Genomic DNA, 22,540 nt, shown 5'->3' with positions numbered 1-22,540 from the left:
GGCTTGTTTCGGGATCTTAGATAATATCAATCAGACTTCGAGTACCTCTAGATTACTTTCAAGTTCACTTCTTATGCTCTTATATCTAGACTCACGTAAGCTATAACGTGGTTACGATTTACTGTCTATGTCCGTCGACTAATACTGCTTGAGTATTAATATAGAGTATTATTATTACAATAAAATGATTATTCTGTCCAACCCATTATATTGTCTTTAGTGTAGAAACTAGACTTGTTCCCCTAGATCGGGAGTGTCAGAGGTGTTCTCTCCCCTAGGGTTTTGGGTCTAGTTTCTACTTTTTATTCAACGTTTGCAATTTACACAGTTGTACATGTTATTACAGTTTCTTTTTGGTCCTTAATCTATAACACCAATAATCATCAAAACACTTGAACTCTTAATGCCTTATCTATGTATTACAACTAGCGGTTAATTACCTTAGCGTAGGTTGACCTGGTTGGTTCCCAAAGAGTATGTTCTGTAACTCACAATTTCTCTATAGGTTTATCCAATCACTCAGTATCTGTTTCTCCTACTAGAAGTTGTACTATGACTATTTTTAACTGATCAGTTGAGAGACTGCTTTGAGATCAAGACCCTTTGTAACACCACTGATGCTTTCTATCAACTCCTGTTAGGGGTTGGATGTATTGAAGCAATAGGCGTATACGGGGTAGTTGTCTCAGTATGTCTCGTCCATGAATCAGAAGTCAATAGATACAATTGTTCTAGAGTATGAAAGTCAGATATGACCTTTTAGGTTGATGATAGTTGAAGTATCACGAGCAGTCTGTCAGTGATAAGTCAAGTAGCACTATCACACCTTCTTAATGAAGGCATGCTTCTTATATACTCTTTTCGGGACCAAGTCAGCCTTAGCGCTGAGTTACATATTATTCTTGCAAAAAGAATGCGGCAAGCTGTCACTGTGAAATGTCACTGTGAAATGCCACTGTGAAAATATTACTAGTGACAGTGTCTATGCGTCATCTAAGCCTAAGTCTTGCATCAAGTTAACCCAATCAAACTCTACTGTTTGTCTGGCTTCCTCCTGTTTGGTTGATGACTCGCCTTCTGCCTTTTCTGGGGGTGGTGCTTGGACGTGAGGTATCTCATCAAACCAGTTGTTTGGCTCCCACTCAAGAGGCGGAGCCAGTGGTGGAGGTGTGGGCGGATCCAGTGAAGGAGGTGTCATCAGAGCCCTTTTTTGTGCTACCGCATCAGTACTCAACATCATATCCAAAGCTGTTCTGGCCTTGTTATGAATGACGTGGGCAGGACAACCTAAGCCAATCACCTCCCGCTGCAGAGCATTTTTAACTTTGGTATGGACATTGACCCTCCCCAGCTTATTCAGTCCTCCAAAGTTGGTATTTGTTGTCGGCAGAGAATGTTTTCCAGGTTACATTTTTGAATGACCACCAGGACCTCAGCTGCAATTTCCTCTGCTGTTTCTCCATTCAATTCAACAAAATCAAGCAGTTTTGTTTCCACAGATGTGCTGCCATCATATATCTTACATATCTGACTACTATTGGCAGCAGCTTTACATGTCCATGATTGGACACATTAATGGCCAGGGACACAAATTCAACCTGGTCTAGGTCCTGTGTTACCAAAGTAGTTGTCCATGGTGCTAACACGTTACTTACTGTGGCGTCACATTTTGTCCTAGCACATGTAAACTTTGGCTCACAAAGCTTCCGTGTCAGTTGTGCTGTGCAGTCCATAGATCTGTAACTATGATTATGTCACAGTGTGGTATGCAAAGACACCCTCCTGCACAACTAAACCATATTCTTCTTGGGAAGGCTCTACCTTCTTGAAGAATGTGGTGACAGAGGGCACACCAACACGGCCAATCAGAGAGGCTTTATGCTTTTTCATCTGCTGATGTTCTACCACTGCCGTTCTTCTCCGGCTGCCAATTGAAAGAGAGGAATTACAAAGGGTGCAGTGAACCATTTTATCGTCTTGACCTGAGCGTATAAATGGAAATTCTCTCATCATGTTTTTCATAAAAAAGTGCATTTCCGTTTCTTGGAAAGAGTCATTGTATCTCCTCTGTCTGTTCTTCACTCTCCTTGTGTCACTCTTCTTACTCTCAACTTTTTCTTCTCCTCCTCTTTTCTTCACTCTTCTTCCTTTCCTTCTCTTCACCTCTCCACCTCACTCTTCTACACCCTCCTTGCTTCACTCTTTTTACTCCCTTAATTTTTCCTTCTCCTTCCTCGCCAATCTGTATTAATAAATAGCATACTTTTAGATAAAATACTTTGGTTAAAAGATTCCCATTGCTTGCCTCATTTCTGTATTTTATCTCAAAAACATTGTTTGGAATAATAAATTGGCAGGCTCTGTAACCATATCTTTACCTTTCCTCCTCTGTCTCCTTCACTCTTCTTCCTATCCAGTCTTCCTCCTCTCCTTCCTCTCCACTGCTAATGTTATCCATGAATATTTCTAACTATATTTTCACACTACTTATTATAATGCCAAACCATTAAAATTGTAATCTACAAAAATATTCTCAGAATTAATCGTGCATTCATTTAATACAATCGAATTTTCTAAATAGCCCGTCCACTGCATGTTTACATGTGAACGTTTTTTAACCTAGCTACCATAACAGTAGCTAGCTAACTTAGTCTACATAGCTAACGTTAGCTAGCATAACCTATTTAAAACCTTATAGAGCAGATCATCTATCTATATAATAAATTGTGACATTATAACATCACTAGCTAGTATCTCAAACGATTGTAACTTACCTGGCTTGAAAAGACGTTTGTGGTGATGTTGTGGATTCACTTGATACTTGCTCTGGCCAAGTTTTCCACAGCAGTTTTCTCTAAAACTATCGCGAGCATGTAGTTAGTAGAAGAAGAGTGAATGAAGCTGCTATAGCGAGCAGCTCCCTCTCTTGGCCTAAACAAGCACAACGCGATTGAGACGTCAAACGGTAGGCTCTGCTGCCCGGTCTTTCTTGCCAAGTAAAATATTTCACTTTGCGGTCTGTTTTTAACGCACAGTTAAAAACGGGAACAGCTCCAGCTGGGGACAGGCAACCAAAAACAGGGACTGTCCCCTAAATATGTTGTGGCTGCCAATGGTTCTTATTTCTGTGTGAGTAAAAATAGAAAAACATGTTGACTGTTACTTGTAGAAAAACGCCAATTCCATCCTCCTCTCTTTCATGTTGAGGAAACGGTCTATCACTCTGTCATACAGTACATGCTTAGATTTTTTGTTGTCCTAGGCTACCTGGCTTCCATTCGTGGGCAACATTAGCTAGTTAACGTTGGCCTTCTACATCTAACTACATATTGAACTTCCATCCTCAGGCTAGAGGCACAACAATGTATGTATTAATGGTTGGATCAGAATCGCCATTATAATCATTGGCTAGTACGGAGAATTCAGTAAAAGCACAAGGCCAAATCCCTATCTCCATCCATGGCTAATTTAGGAAAGGGACAATGTTATCTAGCTAGCCACTCGAGGACAACAACAAAACGAGATGCAACAATTCAAATGTTTCTGTCAATGACGTATGCTCTCAATGAGACTTGATAGGAGTAAGCCAAAATCCGAGCTGGCCTTGCTTGACACTTTTTTTTTGGTGGGCCAGGACCACTCACAGTTGAGCTCGCTTAGCTCAACGCTAATTGTTTTATATTTTTTTTGTCAAGGGAGGCCAGATGCACGCTGGCTTCACTTGCCTTCAATGCTACGGGCAGCATCAATGTCGTACTCCTTTGGACCAGACAGAATGAGATAGACAGCCTTCACGTAGAGAGACAGAGGGAGCTGTTTTGCTCGCTAGGATGCTTTCTCCTGTGAGATCCATTTTTTTATTTTGGGGGAAGCCTGGCTTCCCTTGGCATCCATGAATACAAAATAGTGATAGAAGAAATAAATTCACAGTGTCATGCATACTTAAATGATTTGAGACTTACTAATGGTGTGAATGTGCTACACCACGGGGTACCAGTAAGGAGATATCCTAACTGTCATATATAGTGACAATATCATTCATTGCCTGTTGAGGTAGAGAATAACCAAATCATGTGGAAATAAGAATTTGTATAAACTGTACATCAGACTTTGTTTGACAGGCACAACGCAGATATACAGTACAGTGTGAGCATCATAATTCCTGGTGACATCAACATCACCCCTTGAGGTCACAGCTACATTACCATCAACATCAACTCTCCATAATATAATACCACAGTCATCCTTTATTGTAATCTTGCTTTTCCTAGGTCTAGTTTAGGCTAGTATCGATTGGATACACCACAGACGAATCTGGCCCACAAGCCCATTCAATCTGGCCCAGAATAATTTATTTTATCTTCTGATTTGTTTTATTATTATCTCAAACGACATTGAAATGACTCAAACCAAATCTAAACTGTGTTGAAATGATAATGGACCTATATTCAGTCTCTTCACTCTGTCTAGCTTGATAAAAGTCAAACAAAAGCTAGACAGTCAGGGAGCATGGAAAATTCTAAAAGCACTGGACAGAGGACTATTTCTAGAAAATGTTGACTGCGAGGAACTATCATATCTAAAATACAATGGGGGTCATCGCTGTCAGCTCACCTGACAGGTACTCTCCACCCTGAGTCTTCTGTGAGCCGGATGGTACCACAATCGCTACTCCTTCTTCCTCCTTCAAGGAATCACCTTTATTCACCAAATACATTTGCATGTACAGGAATTTGACTCTGTGAAATGGTGCTGCCACAGTAAACAGAATATACAGACAGTAAACAAACATAATAAATGCACTATATATATACAGCGCATTCGTAAAGTATTCAGACCCCTTGACTTTTTCCACATTTTGTTATGTTACAGCCTTATTCTAAAATTGATTAAATAGTTTCCCCCCTTATCAATCTACACACAATACCCCATAATGACAAAGCAAAAACATGTTTTTAGAATTTTTTGTAAATGTATTAAAAATAAAAAACTGAAATATGTAAATGTGATAGGTATTCAGACCCTTTACTCAGTACTTTGTTGAAGCACCTTTGGCAGCGATTACAGCCTCAAGTCTTATTGGGTATGACGCTACAAGCCTGTATTTGGGGAGCTTCTCCCATTCTTCTCTGCAGATTCTCTTAAGCTCTGTCAGGTTGGATGGGGAGCGTTGCTGCACAGCTATTTTCAGGTCTCTCCAGAGATGTTTGATTGGGTTCAAGTCCGGGCTCTGTCTGGGCCACTCAAGGACATTCAGAGACTTGTCCCGAAGCCACTTCTGCATTGTCTAGGCTGTGTCCTTAGGGTCATTGTCCTGTTGGAAGGTGAACCGTTACCCCAGTCTGAGGTCCTGAGTGATCTCCCGGGTGGCGCAGTGGTCTAGCTAGCTGCGCCACCAGAGTCTCTGGGTTCGCGCCCAGGCTGGGCTGGGTTCGCGCCCAGGCTGGGCTGGGTTCGCGCCCAGGCTCTGTCGCAGCCGGCCGCAACCGGGAGATCCGTGGGGCGACGCACAATTGGCATAGCGTCGTCCGGGTTAGGGAGGGTTTGGCCGGTAGGGAGGGTTTGGCCGGTAGGGATATCCTTGTCTCAGTATGTAAAAATGTAATAAAATGTATGCACTCTACTGTAAGTCGCTCTGGATAAGAGCGTCTGCTCTTGGCCGGTAGGGATATCCTTGTCTCAGTATGTAAAAAAAAATGTAATAAAATGTATGCACTCTACTGTAAGTCGCTCTGGATAAGAGCGTCTGCTAAATGACTAAAATGTAAAATGTAAAAATGTATCTGGAGCAGGTTTTCATCAAGAATCTCTCTGTACTTTGCTCCATTCATCTTTCCCTCGATCCTCACTAGTCTCCCAGTCCCTGCCACTGAAAAACATCCTCACAGCATGATGCTGCCACCACCATGCTTCACTGTAGGCATGGTGCCAGGTTTCCTCCGGACTTGACGCTTGGCATCAGGCCAAAGAGTTCAATCTTGGTTTCATCAGACCAGAGAATCTTGTTTCTCATGGTCCGCGTCCTTTAGGTGCCATTTGTCAAACTCCAAGCGGGCTGTCATGTGCCTTTTACTAAGGTCTGGCTTCCATTTGGCCACTCTACCATAAAGGCCTAATTGGTGGAGTGCTGCGGAGATGGTTGTCCTTCTGAAAGGTTTTCCATCTCCACAGAGGAACTCTGGCGTTCTGTCAGAGTGACCATCAGGTTCTTGGTCACCTCCCTGACCAATGCCCTTCTCCCCCGATTGCTCAGTTTGGCTGGGCGGCCAGCTCTAGGAAGAGTCTTGGTGGTTCCCAACTTCTTCCATTTAAGAATGATGGAAGCCACTGTGTTCTTGGGGACCGTCAATGCTGCAGAATGTTTTGTTTTCTTCGTTCTCCTTTCAGACCCCCCTCTGACATGCCTGCTTTCTTCCTCAGCCTTTCATACCTCCTCGGTCTCTTCCTGGCGAACCCTCTCATCCTTGCTGTCCCATAGCATCATAGCCTGACGTGCTTTTGTTGGCTTGTACTACCACATATATAATTGGCAGCTGCAGCTTTCTGCCTGTGCTGTACAGGCCCTTTCCTGCAGTCAGTGACCAAAAGTGCCCTCTTTGGCCTCATGGGTGTTTTGTTTTTTTGTTTTGTTTTGTTTATGGATGAAAAATCTGGTGTTTCTATGTGAAACAGTTTTGTTATATTTCAGTCTTCTGTGAAGTATATAAAGTCTCAAATTAGGATGCAAACTCAAAATGGAATCTTTATCTGGTATTGTACAGGTGTCTTTTTAAATAAATCCATGACCATGTGTGTGTGGTGTATACTTTTGTTTCAAAGTAGATTGCTACCAAGAATCCCTCTGATTTGACCCTGATTTTCCCCACTGCAGTAAAAGGTTAATACATTTTAAGTGCGGTAAAGACCGAACGTGGCCCGCAGGGGAAATTATGTAATTTGACGCCCCTAAGCTGCACTGTTTAAAGCTATTTTCTGAGATAGTGTTTTTTCTCACAAAAAAAATACTGAACCGTTTCAAAGAGAATAATCAGTTTTATTCAAAACAGTTACATAAAAAAAAAAAAAACATATAGTATACAGTATTTACAAAAATGTGCATAGCCAAAAAATCCTTGGACAACAACTTCTGAGGGAATTCATAGTAACAATACATTGATACAAAATGTTGTGTATTATACTGTATATTATATGACAATAGTGGAGGTATATAAAACATTTTACAACAGGTTGAACTTGCAGCCCATCAGTTAGATGTCTGTGGAACAAGGTGGAAATGACACAGTGTCCTGCTGTGTGGATGATTCTACTTGATCACTGCGCTCACCTCGCCATAGACTGAATGCCCTAGTGGGAAGCAGGATCCCAACACTAGAGACAGATTTCAAAGCACTTGACATCTTTTTCTTGACAATTGATGTTCTTGCTGTGAACAGAATGAAAATCTGCAAGCCCTGTGGAGCGAAAACAAAAACATTATCAAGTATTTTCAGGAACACACAAGGACAAACAAAAGGTAGCGTTTCCATAAAGAGCAGCTCAATTAATTTATGTTTACTAGGTGTCTAATTTTCAATCATGTCTGGTTTCTGTGGTACATTAGTACACTAGTATTTATAGATTCCATTTTAGTCATTTACCAGACGCTCTTATCCAGCGTGACTTACAGTAGTGAGTGCATACATTTACTACCTGAGTGGTGGTGAGTACACAGAAGGAGATGTTGAGTATGGTGTACATGGTCTCGTTCTGTGTAATGAGCAACAGATAGCCCAGGATCCAGGAGAGACCGAGCACCACAGCCAGAGAAAAGCTACTGAGGAACTTCTTCTTCATCGATGTGTGTCTTGTACTGGGAAACATAACCAACATACTTAGATTGCGGTAACAGACTGCTGTAATGCTGTGGTATAATAACAATATGCTTCATTGACAGTGGGTTAGAGCGTGGTGCTCATTAAATTGTATGATTTGCTTACAAATGACTGAATAATAAAACAAATTATACATTGTATTTATAACAAGCTTTTCATTGAAGGCAATAAAAAATGAACAAGCATTAGTAGGCATTTAAATCAAGACATCTTAATGACTACAAGTTTCTACTTTGTGCCTCCAAAATAACCTCATTAATGTTACCTGGTTAAATTTGGGTTGGTCTTGCCTGTTGTAACTGCAAAATATACCAACACCACTGTGTTGAAGATAAGCATGAACGCCAAAGGGATCAGGAACCCCCAAAACATTGGCAGCTTGAAGTCAAAGTTCCCCTTTGGATCGAGGGCAGCAAGCCAGCAACTGAGAGGTCAAATGAATGAGTTAGAGAGTGGGACAATGTGACAGACAAAACAGGATACCAGCGATTTGAATAACGTGGTATAAAGTAAACGTGGTGGGTGGCATAAGTAAACAAGAAACCTTAACCAACACAATGAATCATTCTTTTTACAACTTTTGTAAATGCTCTTTACCATCTTTAAAAGCATGCAATACGATAGGGAACATCTTTTATAGTATTAGTTATAACATTTTCTACAGCAATTGCCCCACATTGATATTGGTAGTACAGTACAATTCAGTACAGTTCATGTGAGAGATATTCATCACCTCCAGCTCGTGGCTTCAGCCAATCAGACTGTCCCCATGTACCCCACACACTGCCCATGCAGTGGTTCACAAACCAATAAATACGTTGAGCCGGGTCGCTCTCTTTCAAGTACAGCATAGTATAGTACAGTACAATACAGTACAGAGTAGTAGTACAGTAGTAGTATTGACTCACAATTCCTCCTGCCTGTAACCCAGTGGATTATCCACTCTGTAACTAATTCCTAAGGTGAGGGCCACCACAACCGCAGGCAGTCCTAAAGACAGAGAATGATGTTGTTATTTCCTGGTAGATTTGCATGCAGCCATATACAGAGTATATACACTACACATACATCCTCTAAAGACATAACATCACTATAAAAGTTGCTTTTAAGTTCTATTTCAGGCTTATTAGAGCCTGAAAATATCCCCTAGCATTAGTTTTGGTTCAAGGAGCCAAGGGCTAATGCCAGCCAAAGCTTCTGAAACAACAAAATACTTTATTTTTCTCCATGCTGTCCTACCCCATCCGATGGCCACAGTATAGGCTGTGAAGTGTGACGGGCTGGTGGCCAGGCTGTTTCTGATCATCAGGAAGACATGTGTGGCGTACAGCGTGTTCCAGGTGAACGTCCCCAACAGGAAGTACTGCAGAAGGACAGCCACTGCAGTACAGGGCCCTCTGTCCCGCTCTGTGTGTGTGTCGGACGGGGGGAGAATGTTGTCCCCCTGTATTTCAGGTTTGCCCAGCTGTTTATGAGGGTTGTCCACTCCCAACATGAAGAGGAGGGTGAAGATCAGGAGACACATGCATGCGCTCACTAAGAGGACTGTTGGGTTGGTTTTGCGTGATTTCCTGGGGACAGGTGATAGACAACAATATGTTAAGGAAGTTAGATGTGCAGCTATGGATGTGTTGGGTCATTAATAGTGGGTTTCATAATGGTTTCACCTATCAAGTCCTGTTGGATCAGACAAAGTGCTTCTTTACACTATTGGACGTTTTAAATTGGTTCTGGAACCCTGTAGGATCTTACCTGGTTGTGATCTGGAATGTTATTGTATATTTTGAATTGGTTCTGGAACCCTGTAGGATCTTACCTGGTTGTGATCTGGAATGTTATTGTATATTTTGAATTGGTTCTGGAACCCTGTAGGATCTTACCTGGTTGTGATCTGGAATGTTATTGTATATTTTGAATTGGTTCTGGAACCCTGTAGGATCTTACCTGGTTGTGATCTGGAATGTTATTGTATATTTTGAATTGGTTCTGGAACCCTGTAGGATCTTACCTGGTTGTGATCTGGAATGTTATTGTATATTTTGAATTGGTTCTGGAACCCTGTAGGATCTTACCTGGTTGTGATCTGGAATGTTATTGTTAAACTCAACCCAATGATGGACATGGAGCATCCCAATATGGTGATCCAGTCTAGCGCTTCAGCGTATTTAAAATCCTTCCTGAACGACTGCAGAAAGAACATAAAAAATTTAATTTCAACACTAAGTTTGTCACAGTCAGAAATATTTGTTGACGGTAGGCCTATGTCTCATCCTGAGATCTCAACAACGATTGGAGAAGTGTTTAACATCCCCATGGCTTACTTAGGCTACCACATCCTTATGATTGCAAATATATTTTTTCATAAGCGCAACCTGACTGCAAGAGACAGGTTTGAATGTCTGACTGAAATACTGGACAAATCAACATTTTTCTAAATTGGTGATGGTGTTTGAATTTGTTGATAAAATGTGGGACGTGATTGTTTGGTTGCGGGACAAAGGTCCAAAATGCAGGACTGTCCCGCACAATCTGGGACATGTGGTCACCCTATTCCCATGGTGAATGGCTAGGCCCACTACTGTATGAAACCACACACTATTTCAGGTATATTACCGCAACAATAGATATGGTGAAAACAAGGTGTGGGGAGGCACAGAAACTCACATCAATACCTTTCTCTGATAACACTGAATCTAAGAATTGATGCTATAGCTAGCAATCAATAGGAAACTGACTGAACCATTCAAGAACTCCTCAGCTTTCCAAATGGACATTTGTTGTGAGGGCCGAGATGCCCATTCATTTACTTTTGTTCGCTACATGTCGGGGTTGCTATTCACAAGGACATATTGTTTTGTCTCACGATTCAAGCATGAAACTGCACAGAGGATCAGCTGCATGGCTTATTGACGAAAAACAGATTCCATGAGATCGAATGGTGAACAAAAAAAACTGACTTTGTTGACTTTCTGTGTAATGAAAATAAAATGTGTCTCCTTGCCTATGTAAATGACATATTTGGGAAACTGAACGCAAGCATGCAGGGAAAATACAAAAACATTCTGCAGATGAGTGACCGAATCAGTGCATTCAGAGAAAATATTTCTTATTGGAGAGAGATCTGTTTGACTGTTATCCTGCCTCTGTTGATTTGCCGGTAAGTGAAATCGAAATCAGATTGTGCCGTCATTTGACCGAATGCTGCAGATAAAGCATTTTGGTTACTGACTCAAAGGGAATAAATATCCTGCCGTCTCCCTCTGAGTATTAAAACTCATGGTACCCTTTGACAGCTCATATCTGTGTGAGGCTGGAATTAGTGTACTAGTCTGCATTAAAACCAAATATCGATCTAGGTTGGAAGTGACAGCAGAGATGAGGTGAACACTGGCAACCACACCACCTGATTTTGAGAACCTCCGACACGACATGCATCATGTCTCTTAACTCACCATCTCATTAGTGGGGGTGAGATAAGAGACTTTATGTCAGACCAATTTACATTGACTGTCATAGTCCCACATTAAATGTATGTGATGGTGAGTTGAGAAAACAATCAGAAATACTGTTAGAATGTTTTGCAATTGACTGCCATAGCACCATAGACCCAAATAAAAAATTAAACATTGGCTCTTAATTACAAAAATAAATTCACATGGTTGGGTCACAAGAACATTCAGATATCAAAATGGGGTCATGTTTCAAAAAAGTTTGGGAACCCCTCCATAGGTCAGAGTGTGGTCAGTAAAAGGGAGATGAAGGCAACTAGCTACTCACCATCAGCACAGCGAAGTTAGTGGTGTGATTACAGAAACATCGCAGGCCGTCTTCTGAGTGGTTGGCTTTGGAGCAGCCAAAGGTGCTCCAGTCTTTCAACGTGTAGTTCCATGACACGCAGGCAAAGTCATAGAGGGAGGCGTTGGGGACAGCCTGAGAAGTGAGAACAGAAACAAACTCACTGAAAATCCTTCAGAAAAACACATGCATTGACAGTGTTCCTCATTCAAAAAAAATGATAAAGTAAATTGTGAAGTATGAAAGGTCATCACGCAAATGTGTAAAGAAGAAGTTTCAATGATGATAGATCATATTATATACAATGCAATATATGCTTCCTTGTTCTTAATGGCGGATAAGCCATTAGTCATCTTAATTATCAATCGAGTACAAGGGAGGAACAAAAATCCACAGCCACTTGGCCTTCTGTGGAATGAGTTTAACACATGACTTACAGTTGACTTTTTCAACATTTTGTTATGTTTCAGCCTTAGTCTAAAATTGACTTTAAAAAATAATAATCCTCAGCAATCTACACAAAATACCCCATAATGACAAAGCAAAAACAGGTTTTAAGAAATGTTTGTAAATGTATAAAAACGTAAAACTGAAATACCTTATTTACATAACTATTCAGACCCTTTGCTATGAGACTCGAAATTGAGCTCAGGTGCATCCTGTTTCCATTGATAATCCTTGAGATGTTTCTACAACTTGATTGGAGTCCATGTGTGGTAAATTCAATTGATTGAACATGATTTGGAAAGGCACACACCTGTCTATACGCGGTCTCATAGTTGACAGTGCATGTCAGATCAAAAACCAAGCCATGAGGTCGAAGAAATTGTCCGTAGAGCTCCGAGACAGGATTGTGTTGAGGCACAGATCTGGGGAAGGGTACCAAAACAATTCTGCAGCATTGAAGGTCCCCAAGAACACTTCCATTCTTAAATGGAAGAAGTTCGGAACCACCAAGAATCTTCCTAGAGCTGGCCTCCTGGCCAAACTGAGCAATCGGGGGAGAAGGGCCTTGGTCAGGGAAGTGACCAAGTACCAGATGGTCACTCTGACAGAGCGCCAGAGTTCCTCTGTGAAGATGAGAGAACCTTCCAGAAGGACAACCATCTCTGCAGCACTCCATCAATCAGGCATTTATGGTAGAGTGGCCAGACGGAAGCCACTCCTCAGTAAAAGGCACATGACAGCCCGCTTGGAGTTTGACAAAAGGCACCTAAAGGACTCGGACCATGAGAAACAAGATTCTCTGGTCTGATGAAACCAAGATTGAACTCTTTGGCCTGAATGACAAGCGTCACGTCTGAAGGAAACCTGGTACCATGCCTACGGTGAAGCATGGTGGTGGCAGCATCATGCTGTGAGGATGTTTTTCAGTGGTAGCGGCTGGGAGACTAGTCCGGATCGAGGTAAAGTTGAACGGAGCAAAGTACAAAGATAGCCTTGATGAAAACCTGCTCCAGAGCACTCAGGACCTCAGACTGGGGCAAAGCTTCAAATTCCAACAGGACAATGACCCTAAGCACACAGCCAAGACAATGCAGGAGTCTCTGCATGTCCTTGAGTGGCCCAGCCAGAGCCCAGACATGAACCCGATCGAACATCTTTGGAGAGACCTGAAAATACCTGTGCAGCGATGCTCCCCATCCAACCTGACAGAGCTTGAGAGGATTTGCAGAGAATAATGGCTGTAATCGCTGCCAAAGGTGCTTCAACAAAGTACTGAGAAAAGGGTCTGAATACTTATGTAAATGTAATATCAGTTTTTAATTTTTAATACATTTACAAACATTTCTAAGAACCTGTTTTTGCTTTGTCATTATGGGGTATTGTGTGTACGTAGATTGATGAGGTAAAATAGCAATTTAATAAATTTTTTAATAAGTGTGTAACGTAACAAAATGTGGAAAAAGTGAAAGGGTCTGAATACTTTCCAAATGCACTGAAGATAATGGACAACTTCCCATTATATTTCGCAGATACATTTGGACCACGAAGCGTTTACTTATTCCAAGAGAAATCTTACTGTGGGCTTGAAGACCATCTCAACATGTAACCCAGACACCTGTCCCAGGTTAGCAGAGATGACCCTTCTGCTGGTCCCTGAAGAAGCACTGAAAGCCCTGGACCTGAAGAACCGGTCGTTTTGGTAGAGTACAAAACCAATGGAGTGGTTTGTGTTTTTACTATGCAAAACTGAGTGGAGTGAATTTGAATGAGAGAGGGTAGAGGGAGAAAGAGAGGGGGAGAGAGAGAGAGATTGTTGTTCATATCAGGACTTCATATACATGAGTAGCTTGACCTTGCCTTGTAGAACTATCATGGAAGCCTAATTATTTCGCAATAGTTTACCTATCCACATGTCATATGACTCATCTTACTGACTTTATTGTCCCCATTGGGACATTTTGTTGCAGTGTCATGTACACATTTAAAGTGGCGTTTAAATACAAAACAAAATTGACAAAACAACTTTCAGACCAGTTACGTACCAATAAAAATAATAATAATAAGAAATAAGACTTAAAACATTTTAAAAAAAGAAAAGACTAGCCTGCTGGCCTTACGGAGTCGATGGGAACATTCGTCCGAGCTATTTAGGAGGGATATCACACCTGGCACAAATGATTGTCTCGTTGTGTTTTTCCTGCTGAGGGGTGCCCTATACCTGCGCCCAGAGGGGAGTAGTTCAAAGTCCAGGTACATGGGGTGGCTTGGGTCTAAAATTATTTTGTGAGCCTTACGGAGGGCCCTGACCTTAAAGATCTCATCCAGGCCTGTCTGTTTGACTCCAAGTACCTTGCTTGCTGTGGCATATTTCTCTGGCTGATCTTTATTGGACAATCTAAATATTTGGCATTGCTGACCTGATTTTGGCGACCACAAAGAGCAGTTAAGCGCTCTCGGTGAAAGCGTATAAGGAAATTGAATCTTGAGGTTCTACACTGTTTGTATACCAACATTGGCTCACCTGGTGGGAATTTGATAAAAATCTGGACGTCGGTAGGACCTCTTTTGCTAGTTATCAGTTCAGAGGTATTGGTGTTGAGCTGAATTCTGTTGGCCACAAAATTACCAGATCTTCCTGGAGACCGAGATTCATTTGATTTATACAGTTAAAGCAGAACAGTGTTACTTCTTTACCACAGGAGGCTGGTAGAACCTTAATTGGGGAGAACGGGCTCATGGTAATGGCTGGAGCGGAATCAGCGGAATGGTATCAAACACGCGGTTTCCATGTGTTTTATGCCATTCCATTCGCTCTGTTCCAACCATTATTATGAGTCGTCCTCCCCTCATCAGCCTCGACTTTATCTGTTCTAGTCTGTAATACAACAAATCAAATCCATTCCAAACCGTATTGACAGCAGAGGAGAAACATTTGAAAAATGAGGAGATAGATCTAGACTGTCAACACAGATATAAACTATATAGATATACAGATATAAACAGATATAATATCACTTTAAATGCCAGTATGTAGGTTCACTAGCAGTCCCACTCACCAGTCAGAGCAGTAAACTGGATCCCTACTGAGTCACTTGGTACTTGGACAGACTGGACTACCAGGTTGGGCTGAACCACCAAGGACACATTATTGTGCTGGTCCAGGGAAAACTTCTCCAGGGTCTCTGTGAGCCTGGGGGAGAATCACAGAAAAACATTTAATGCAGAGGTACACGTACACACATAAACATATGCAGAAATATACACCACCACACATACACGCTCACACACACACACACACTCCTGTACTTTTGGACAGCGACTCTCTCCTGTGTACTCTTCTCACTGGTATTCAACAGCTGGCTGATGGTAGTTACAGCTGCCTCTGCGATGGCCTGCAACATGATCAAAACCAGGGGATGACCCTCAAGTGTTCGAATCACTGCAGTAACAACCTCACGTTTCTCTCCAGAACATGTCATAGTCACGACTTGATTTCAAAACATCTTATACCTTTGTGATGTTTGCAGACTGAAGCAGTGTGTTAGCTATCTGAGCTGCTGTGGTGATGTTGTCAGCTGACAGCCGCTCTGGTCGGGAGGTCAGAATCTGAGTACTGAAGGCTAACTGTAGTAAATGACCTGGACTGCTGGAGATCTGAATAGAGACAGAGAATGAATTTTATTCATTATATTTTAGTATTGTTTTCCAACAGAACATTGTATAAGTGACAGCAACATGCAACATTACATTACTGGTACTATGTGGCTCAGTTGGTAGAGCATGGCACTTGAAATACCAGGGTTGTGGGTTCAATTCCCACAGGGGACCAGTATGAAAATGTATGCACTCACTATTGTAAGTCACTCTGGATAAGAGCATCTGCTAAATGACTAAATGTAATGTAAAACACAAATAAAATTAGAATGTTCCTCATCAACTGTTAAGCAGAATAAAGGAACAGAATAGATGATCTGAAGGTAAGAGCCAGTTGTTACTGATCTTCACACTAAGATCCACTCCTCATAATGATAACTGTAACTGACCTGAAAAATGCTAAATTGAGGCTGGTCATAAATCAAGATAATAAAAAATATGCCTATTGACTTACATTTTCTAGAATGTCACTGAGGGTAAATTCCCACTGCAGAATGTAAGTTTTACCAAACTGTGGAGATCCAGTGTCATCTGAAAATTCTGCTAAGGCTACTGCTAAACCAGCTGGAGGAACCAAGATAGTAAAGATTTTGTGTTACCTAATACAACATTAATTAGGACTGTAACAGATGAATACATTTTTGTCATTTCAGGTGAATAAAAGTAACATACCACTGGTTGTATTCTCATCATATAACTTATCTGTATAAGCAGACCAGCCAACCACTGTTCTGGGGAAGGAGAATCCATCCTTGATGGTGGAATTGCAGAAATTCCCTATCAAATTAAAATACATTTCAACATGCAAACATGAAATATACATTCTGAATGTGAGATCCAGGGTTAGGTATAGTAGTGTAGTGGTGTGTACTGTGAATGGTAGTTCCAGGGTTAGGTATAGTAGTGTAGTATTGTGCAGGAGTCTGAATGGTAGATCCAGGGTTAGGTATAGTAGTGTAGTATTGTGGAGGAGTCTGAATGGTAGATCCAGGGTTATGTATAGTAGTGTAGTATTGTGCAGGAGTCTGAATGGTAAATCCAGGGTTAGGTATAGTAGTGTAGTATTGTGCAGGAGTCTGAATGGTAGATCCAGGGTTAGATATAGTAGTGTAGTATTGTGCAGGAGTCTGAATGGTATATCCAGGATTAGGTATAGTAGTGTAGTATTGTGCAGGAGTCTGAATGGTAAATCCAGGGTTAGGTATAGTAGTGTAGTATTGTGGAGGAGTCTGAATGGTAGATCCAGGGTTATGTATAGTAGTGTAGTATTGTGCAGGAGTCTGAATGGTAAATCCAGGGTTAGGTATAGTAGTGTAGTATTGTGCAGGAGTCTGAATGGTAGATCCAGGGTTGGGTATAGTAGTGTAGTATTGTGCAGGAGTCTGAATGGTAAATCCAGGGTTAGGTATAGTAGTGTAGTATTGTGGAGGAGTCTGAATGGTAAATCCAGGGTTAGGTATAGTAGTGTAGTATTGTGCAGGAGTCTGAATGGTAGATCCAGGGTTAGATATAGTAGTGTAGTATTGTGGAGGAGTCTGAATGGTAAATCCAGGGTTAGGTATAGTAGTGTAGTATTGTGCAGGAGTCTGAATGGTAAATCCAGGGTTAGGTATAGTAGTGTAGTATTGTGCAGGAGTCTGAATGGTAGATCCAGGGTTAGGTATAGTAGTGTAGTATTGTGGCAGGAGTCTGAATGGTAGATCCAGGGTTAGGTATAGTAGTGTAGTATTGTGCAGGAGTCTGAATGGTAGATCCAGGGTTAGGTATAGTAGTGTAGTATTGTGCAGGAGTCTGAATGGTAGATCCAGGGTTAGGTATAGTAGTGTAGTATTGTGCAGGAGTCTGAATGGTAGATCCAGGGTTAGATATAGTAGTGTAGTATTGTGCAGGAGTCTGAATGGTAGATCCAGGGTTAGGTATAGTAGTGTAGTATTGTGCAGGAGTCTGAATGGTAGATCCAGGGTTAGGTATAGTAGTGTAGTATTGTGCAGGAGTCTGAATGGTAGATCCAGGGTTAGGTATAGTAGTGTAGTATTGTGCAGGAGTCTGAATGGTAGATCCAGGGTTAGGTATAGTAGTGTAGTATTTTGGAGGAGTCTGATTGGTAGATCCAGGGTTAGGTTTAGTAGTGTAGTATTGTGGAGGAGTCTGAATGGTAGTTCCAGGGTTAGGTATAGTAGTGTAGTATTGCGCAGGAGTCTGAATGGTAGATCCAGGGTTAGGTTTAGTAGTGTAGTATTGTGGAGGAGTCTGAATGGTAGATCCAGGGTTAGGTATAGTAGTGTAGTATTGTGCAGGAGTCTGAATGGTAGATCCAGGGTTGGGTATAGTAGTGTAGTATTGTGCAGTAGTCTGAATGGTAGATCCAGGGTTAGGTATAGTAGTGTAGTATTGTGCAGGAGTCTGAATGGTAGATCCAGGGTTAGGTTTAGTAGTGTAGTATTGTGGAGGAGTGGGTAAGTGTGTGGATGTACCCTCTGAACAGGTCTCTCCGGTCCACTCATCAGGACAGATACAGACTCCACTCAGCAGCTCACCACCATTTATACAGACCAGAGGAGGGGTTGTTGTGGTAGAGGAGTTGGTAGAGGTGGTGGGCAGACTGGTACTGGTGACAGGGATAGAGGTAGGGTAACCAGTAGTTGGAAGACCAGTAGTATTTAGGGTTATAGGGTCATCAGTAGTTGGGTTTTTTATGTCAATGGTGGTTGGAATGACAGATGATATGGTGAGATCCCCCTGTGGAAAAGAGACTTTAAAAAAAGAGAATTAACTCAGAAAAACCACATAAACAAGAATACATAGTGTCAGTTGCTTTAATCATAGGAGGTGATCCATGCTGTTCCAGTTTCATTGTGTCTGCATCAGTGTAGAAATGTTTCCTACTGTACTTTATGAGAGTACTTTGTGGTCCCGTGTGGCTCAGTTGGTAGAGCATGGCGCTTGCAACGCCAGGGTTGTGGGTTCATTCCCCACGGGGGGACCAGGATGAATATGTATGAACTTTCCAATTTGTAAGTCGCTCTGGATAAGAGCGTCTGCTAAATGACTTAAATGTAAATGTAAATGAGAGAAAGAAGTCATTATCACTGCCAATAAATGGTTGACATTTGATAGCAAAGGCTACTCTGTTATCAACTGTATCTGAGACCTGACAGTAGTCTATCCACAGTCTGTAAACAACAACTTAACAATACATCTAAATAGTGTTTGTATAAAATTAAAGCCTGAAACAATGTCTTCACTGATGCTACTGTATCCCTTGCAGCAAACAGACAAAACATCAATCAATCATTAACTATAAATCAAACTTCAAAATTCATAAACCAAACTGTAAAAACAGTAAGGTTATATATTGGCAATAATCATTTGTTAACTTAAATGTATCATAGATTTTTGCACATCTGAATTGAAAGCAATTTTCCAACATAATTCTCAATCACAGAAGACTCTTAACAACAACATCATAAGGGATTACATCGAAAGAGATGCTGGCCCATGTTGACTCCAATGCTTCCCACAGCTATGTCAAGTTGACTGGATGTCCTTAGGGTGGTGAACCATTCTTGATTCACACGGGAAACTGTTGAGCGTGAAAAACCCAGCAGCGTTGCAGTTCTTCACACTAACCGGTGCGCCTGGCACCTAGTACCATACCGCGTTCATAGATATTTAAATATTTTGTCTTGCCCATTCACCCTCTGAATGGCACACATACACAATCCATGTCTCAATTGTCTCAAGGCTTAAAAATCCTTCTTTAACCTGTCTCCTCCCTTTCATCTACACTGATTGAGGTGGATTTAACAAGTGACATCAGTAAGTTATCATAGCTTTCACCTGGATTCACCTGGCCAGTCTACAGTGCCTTCGGAAAGAATTCAGACCCCTTGACTTTTTTACACATTTTGTTACATTACAGTCTTATTCTAAAATGGTTAAGAAATAAAATTCCTCAGCAATCTACACAAAATATCCCAAAATGACAAAGCGAAAACAGGTTTTTAGACATTTTTGCAAATTTATTACAAATGAATAATAGATGAACCTTATTTACATAAGTATTCAGCAACTTTGTTATGAGACTCGAAATTTAACTCAGGTGCATCTTTTTTCCATTGATCATCATTGAGAAGTTTCTACAACTTGATTGAAGTCCACCTGTGGAAAAATCTATTGATTATTTGGAAAGGCACACACCTGTCTATATAAGATCCCACAGTTGACAGTGCATGTCAGAGCAAAAACCAAGCCATGAGGTCGAAGGAATTGTTCGTAGAGCTCCGAGACAGGATTGTGTCTAGGCACAGATCTGGGGAAGGGTACCAAAACATTTCTGCAGCATTGACGGTCCCCAAGAACACAGTGGCCTCCATCATTCTTAAATGTAAGAAGTTTGGGACCACCAAGACTCTTCCTAGAGCTGGCCGCCCGACCAAACTGAGCAATCGGGGGAGAAGGGCCTTGTTCAGGGAGGTGACCAATCATTTTTTTTTCACTCTGACAGAGCTCTAGAGTTCCTCTGTGGAGATGGGAGAACCTTCCAGAAGGACAGCTATCTCTGCAGCACTCAGAGTTCTAGAGTTGCCAGATCCTTGATGAAAACATGATCCAGAGAACTCAGATCCTCATGTTGGGGTGAAGGTTCACCTTCCAACAGGACAATTACCGTAAGCACAGAGCCAGGACAATGCAAGAGTGGCTTCAGGACAAGTCTCTGAATGTCCTTGAGTGGCCCATGCAGAGCCCGGACTTGAACCAGATCGAACATCTCTGGAGAGACCTGAAAATAGCTGTGCAGCAATGCTCCCCATCCAAACTGAATGCGAGAAACTTCCCAAATACAGGGGTAACACACTTGTAGCATCATACCCAAGAAGACTCAATGCTGTAATCGCTGCCGAAGATAATTTAACAAAGTACTGAGTAAAGGGTCTGAACACTTATGTAAATGTAATATTTCATTTGTACATTTTTCATAAATTAGCAAAAATGTTTTTGCTTTGTCATTATGGGGTATTGTTTGTAGATTTAGATTGTGTGTAGATCAATTTAAAACATTTTAGAATAAGGCTGTAACTTAACAAAATGTGGAAAAAGTAAGGGGTCTGAATCTTTTCTGAAAGCACTGTATGTCATGGAAAGAGCATGTGTTCTTAAATCACCCTGAATGAATCAAATATAGAGCAAGTCTTACCTGTAGCAAAGACAGCCATAATCCATAGCTCCTTCATCTCTGCTGTTTCCAGGCATGCAGTGTCAGCAGACTGCACATTATTAGGACGTCTGTTGGTCTAATGCTGTGCTGCTCTCCACCTGTCACAGAGACTGCAGTGACGTGCAGATACCAGTGAATGATTTACTATTGAAATTAAGGGGGAAGTACTGTACATTGGCTCCAACACAACTCACATTGTCAACAGGATCAGTAAAGACAATGACACAAATTCTTTGAAAAGAGATAAGATATGACTGGATGAATAAATTAGATACACATGGATGGATATTGTGAGGACCAGTCAACCAATAGCATTACCCTTCTCTATGCAAAACATTCTTGGTTGCACCTGAGAAGGTACAGTACATGTTTTGGTAAACATAATTTTTTTCCCACTACAGCATGTGTAATTAGATCTCCTGATTAGAGGGGAAGAATTTTAAACAATGGAACTGGGTTGGAGGGTTGGAGGTTGGAGGTCTGGATTAGAATGTGAGGACACTAGAGGGTAGACTTCTCTAGAACATGGTTTCCAAAACTATCATTTAGAAACAATTGAATTGATGAGTACTGTCACAGCCACCTCTCGTAGCCTGGTTCCTCTCTAGGTTTCTTCCTAGGTTCTGGCCTTTCTAGGGAGTTTTTCCTAGGTACCGTGCTTCTACACCTGCATTGCTTGCTGTTTGGGGTTTTAGGCTGGATTTCTGTACAGCACTTTGAGATATCAGCTGATGTAAGAAGGTCTTTGTAAATAAATTTGATTTGATTAAAATGTGCATTGACACCAGCACACAACCATATGGACTCAATCTGACCACTGCTCTTGCCTTCTCTGAACCCTTTCCCTGTTCCTTTACAGTTCTGGATGTCTCATTAGGCAACATCATGCCCTGACCTAGTCATGGGTATGTCCCAATAATATCGCCTTTCTCCTGAAATCATTCACTACTTCACCCACAAATCAAAAAGCATTCATACATTTTTTAAATTGGTAAAATAGTCTAGCCAGCGATCTAAACTTGTAGTAATCATGGTTGAATTACCGACAGGGGAGCCCTAATTGATTTTGAAAGAAACTCTCACTCAGATATCATAATAAAAACTGCACATTTCTCTCCACCCTATGGCAACATGTGTACTGTAGAATCGCAGGAAATGAGTTGTTAAAGTGCAAACATTTTCTCTGAACCCCATGGCAAAATTATTAGAAAAGGCCCCCAAAAGGCTTGTGCCGGCTCTGACTGCATGTGTGGGTGCTACTACCCTCCTGATGAGTTCAGATGTTTTGTGGTCCCCACCCCCATCAGAGTTGTCCATCACTAGACTAGTGGGAGTTTCTACCATATTTATTATTCCAGTCATTTCCTTTCAAATCAGTGAACAAGTGCAAACTTGTGGAGGAAGGAGCAATAATTGGAACGTATGGCTAAGACTGGAGGTACAGTAGCTAGCATACTATCCTTTGGGGGACATATTATGGCAGCCAGCTCCATAGATCAGGATGAGATATAAAGAGGATGGGTTTCTAAAGGCAGCAGGACAGGTCAACATTAAA

At 41.4% G+C, this 22,540-nt stretch overlaps 1 protein-coding gene, 1 long non-coding RNA gene and 1 other non-coding gene across 4 annotated transcripts; 1 reads left to right on the top strand and 2 right to left on the bottom strand.

The window, feature by feature from the left end:
• Positions 1-205: 205 nt before the first annotated feature.
• On the bottom strand, positions 206-2,861 carry LOC139532518 (uncharacterized). Its single transcript, XR_011666591.1, has 2 exons — positions 2,775-2,861; positions 206-1,924 (listed from the first exon to the last, which is right to left on the bottom strand). It is a non-coding gene; the product is annotated as an uncharacterized lncRNA (long non-coding RNA).
• A 4,151-nt stretch (positions 2,862-7,012) lies between these two features.
• On the bottom strand, positions 7,013-21,091 carry LOC139532516 (adhesion G-protein coupled receptor G7-like). 2 transcript variants are annotated; one of them, XM_071330225.1, is made up of 16 exons: positions 20,965-21,091; positions 18,242-18,520; positions 16,440-16,544; positions 16,222-16,331; positions 15,624-15,767; positions 15,420-15,505; positions 15,170-15,303; positions 14,635-14,748; positions 13,690-13,859; positions 11,649-11,801; positions 9,944-10,056; positions 9,111-9,442; positions 8,780-8,861; positions 8,137-8,295; positions 7,690-7,849; positions 7,013-7,451 (listed from the first exon to the last, which is right to left on the bottom strand). In XM_071330225.1, exons 1-16 carry the CDS (start codon positions 20,999-21,001, stop codon positions 7,248-7,250), a joined length of 2,382 nt encoding a protein of 793 aa, XP_071186326.1. In that variant the 5' UTR covers positions 21,002-21,091; the 3' UTR covers positions 7,013-7,247. The 2 variants fall into 2 exon arrangements, with proteins under 2 accessions (XP_071186326.1, XP_071186327.1); XM_071330226.1 differs by lacking the exon at positions 14,635-14,748.
• Positions 15,867-15,942, top strand: trnas-uga (transfer RNA serine (anticodon UGA)). The gene has a single exon. It is a non-coding gene; the product is annotated as a tRNA-Ser (tRNA).
• Positions 21,092-22,540: the final 1,449 nt, after the last annotated feature.

This window comes from Salvelinus alpinus, chromosome 10 (assembly GCF_045679555.1).
Source record: "Salvelinus alpinus chromosome 10, SLU_Salpinus.1, whole genome shotgun sequence".
NCBI lineage: Eukaryota > Metazoa > Chordata > Actinopteri > Salmoniformes > Salmonidae > Salvelinus > Salvelinus alpinus.
The sequence above is the reverse complement of the archived record's forward strand: the minus strand, read 5'-3'. Positions and strand labels throughout refer to the sequence as shown.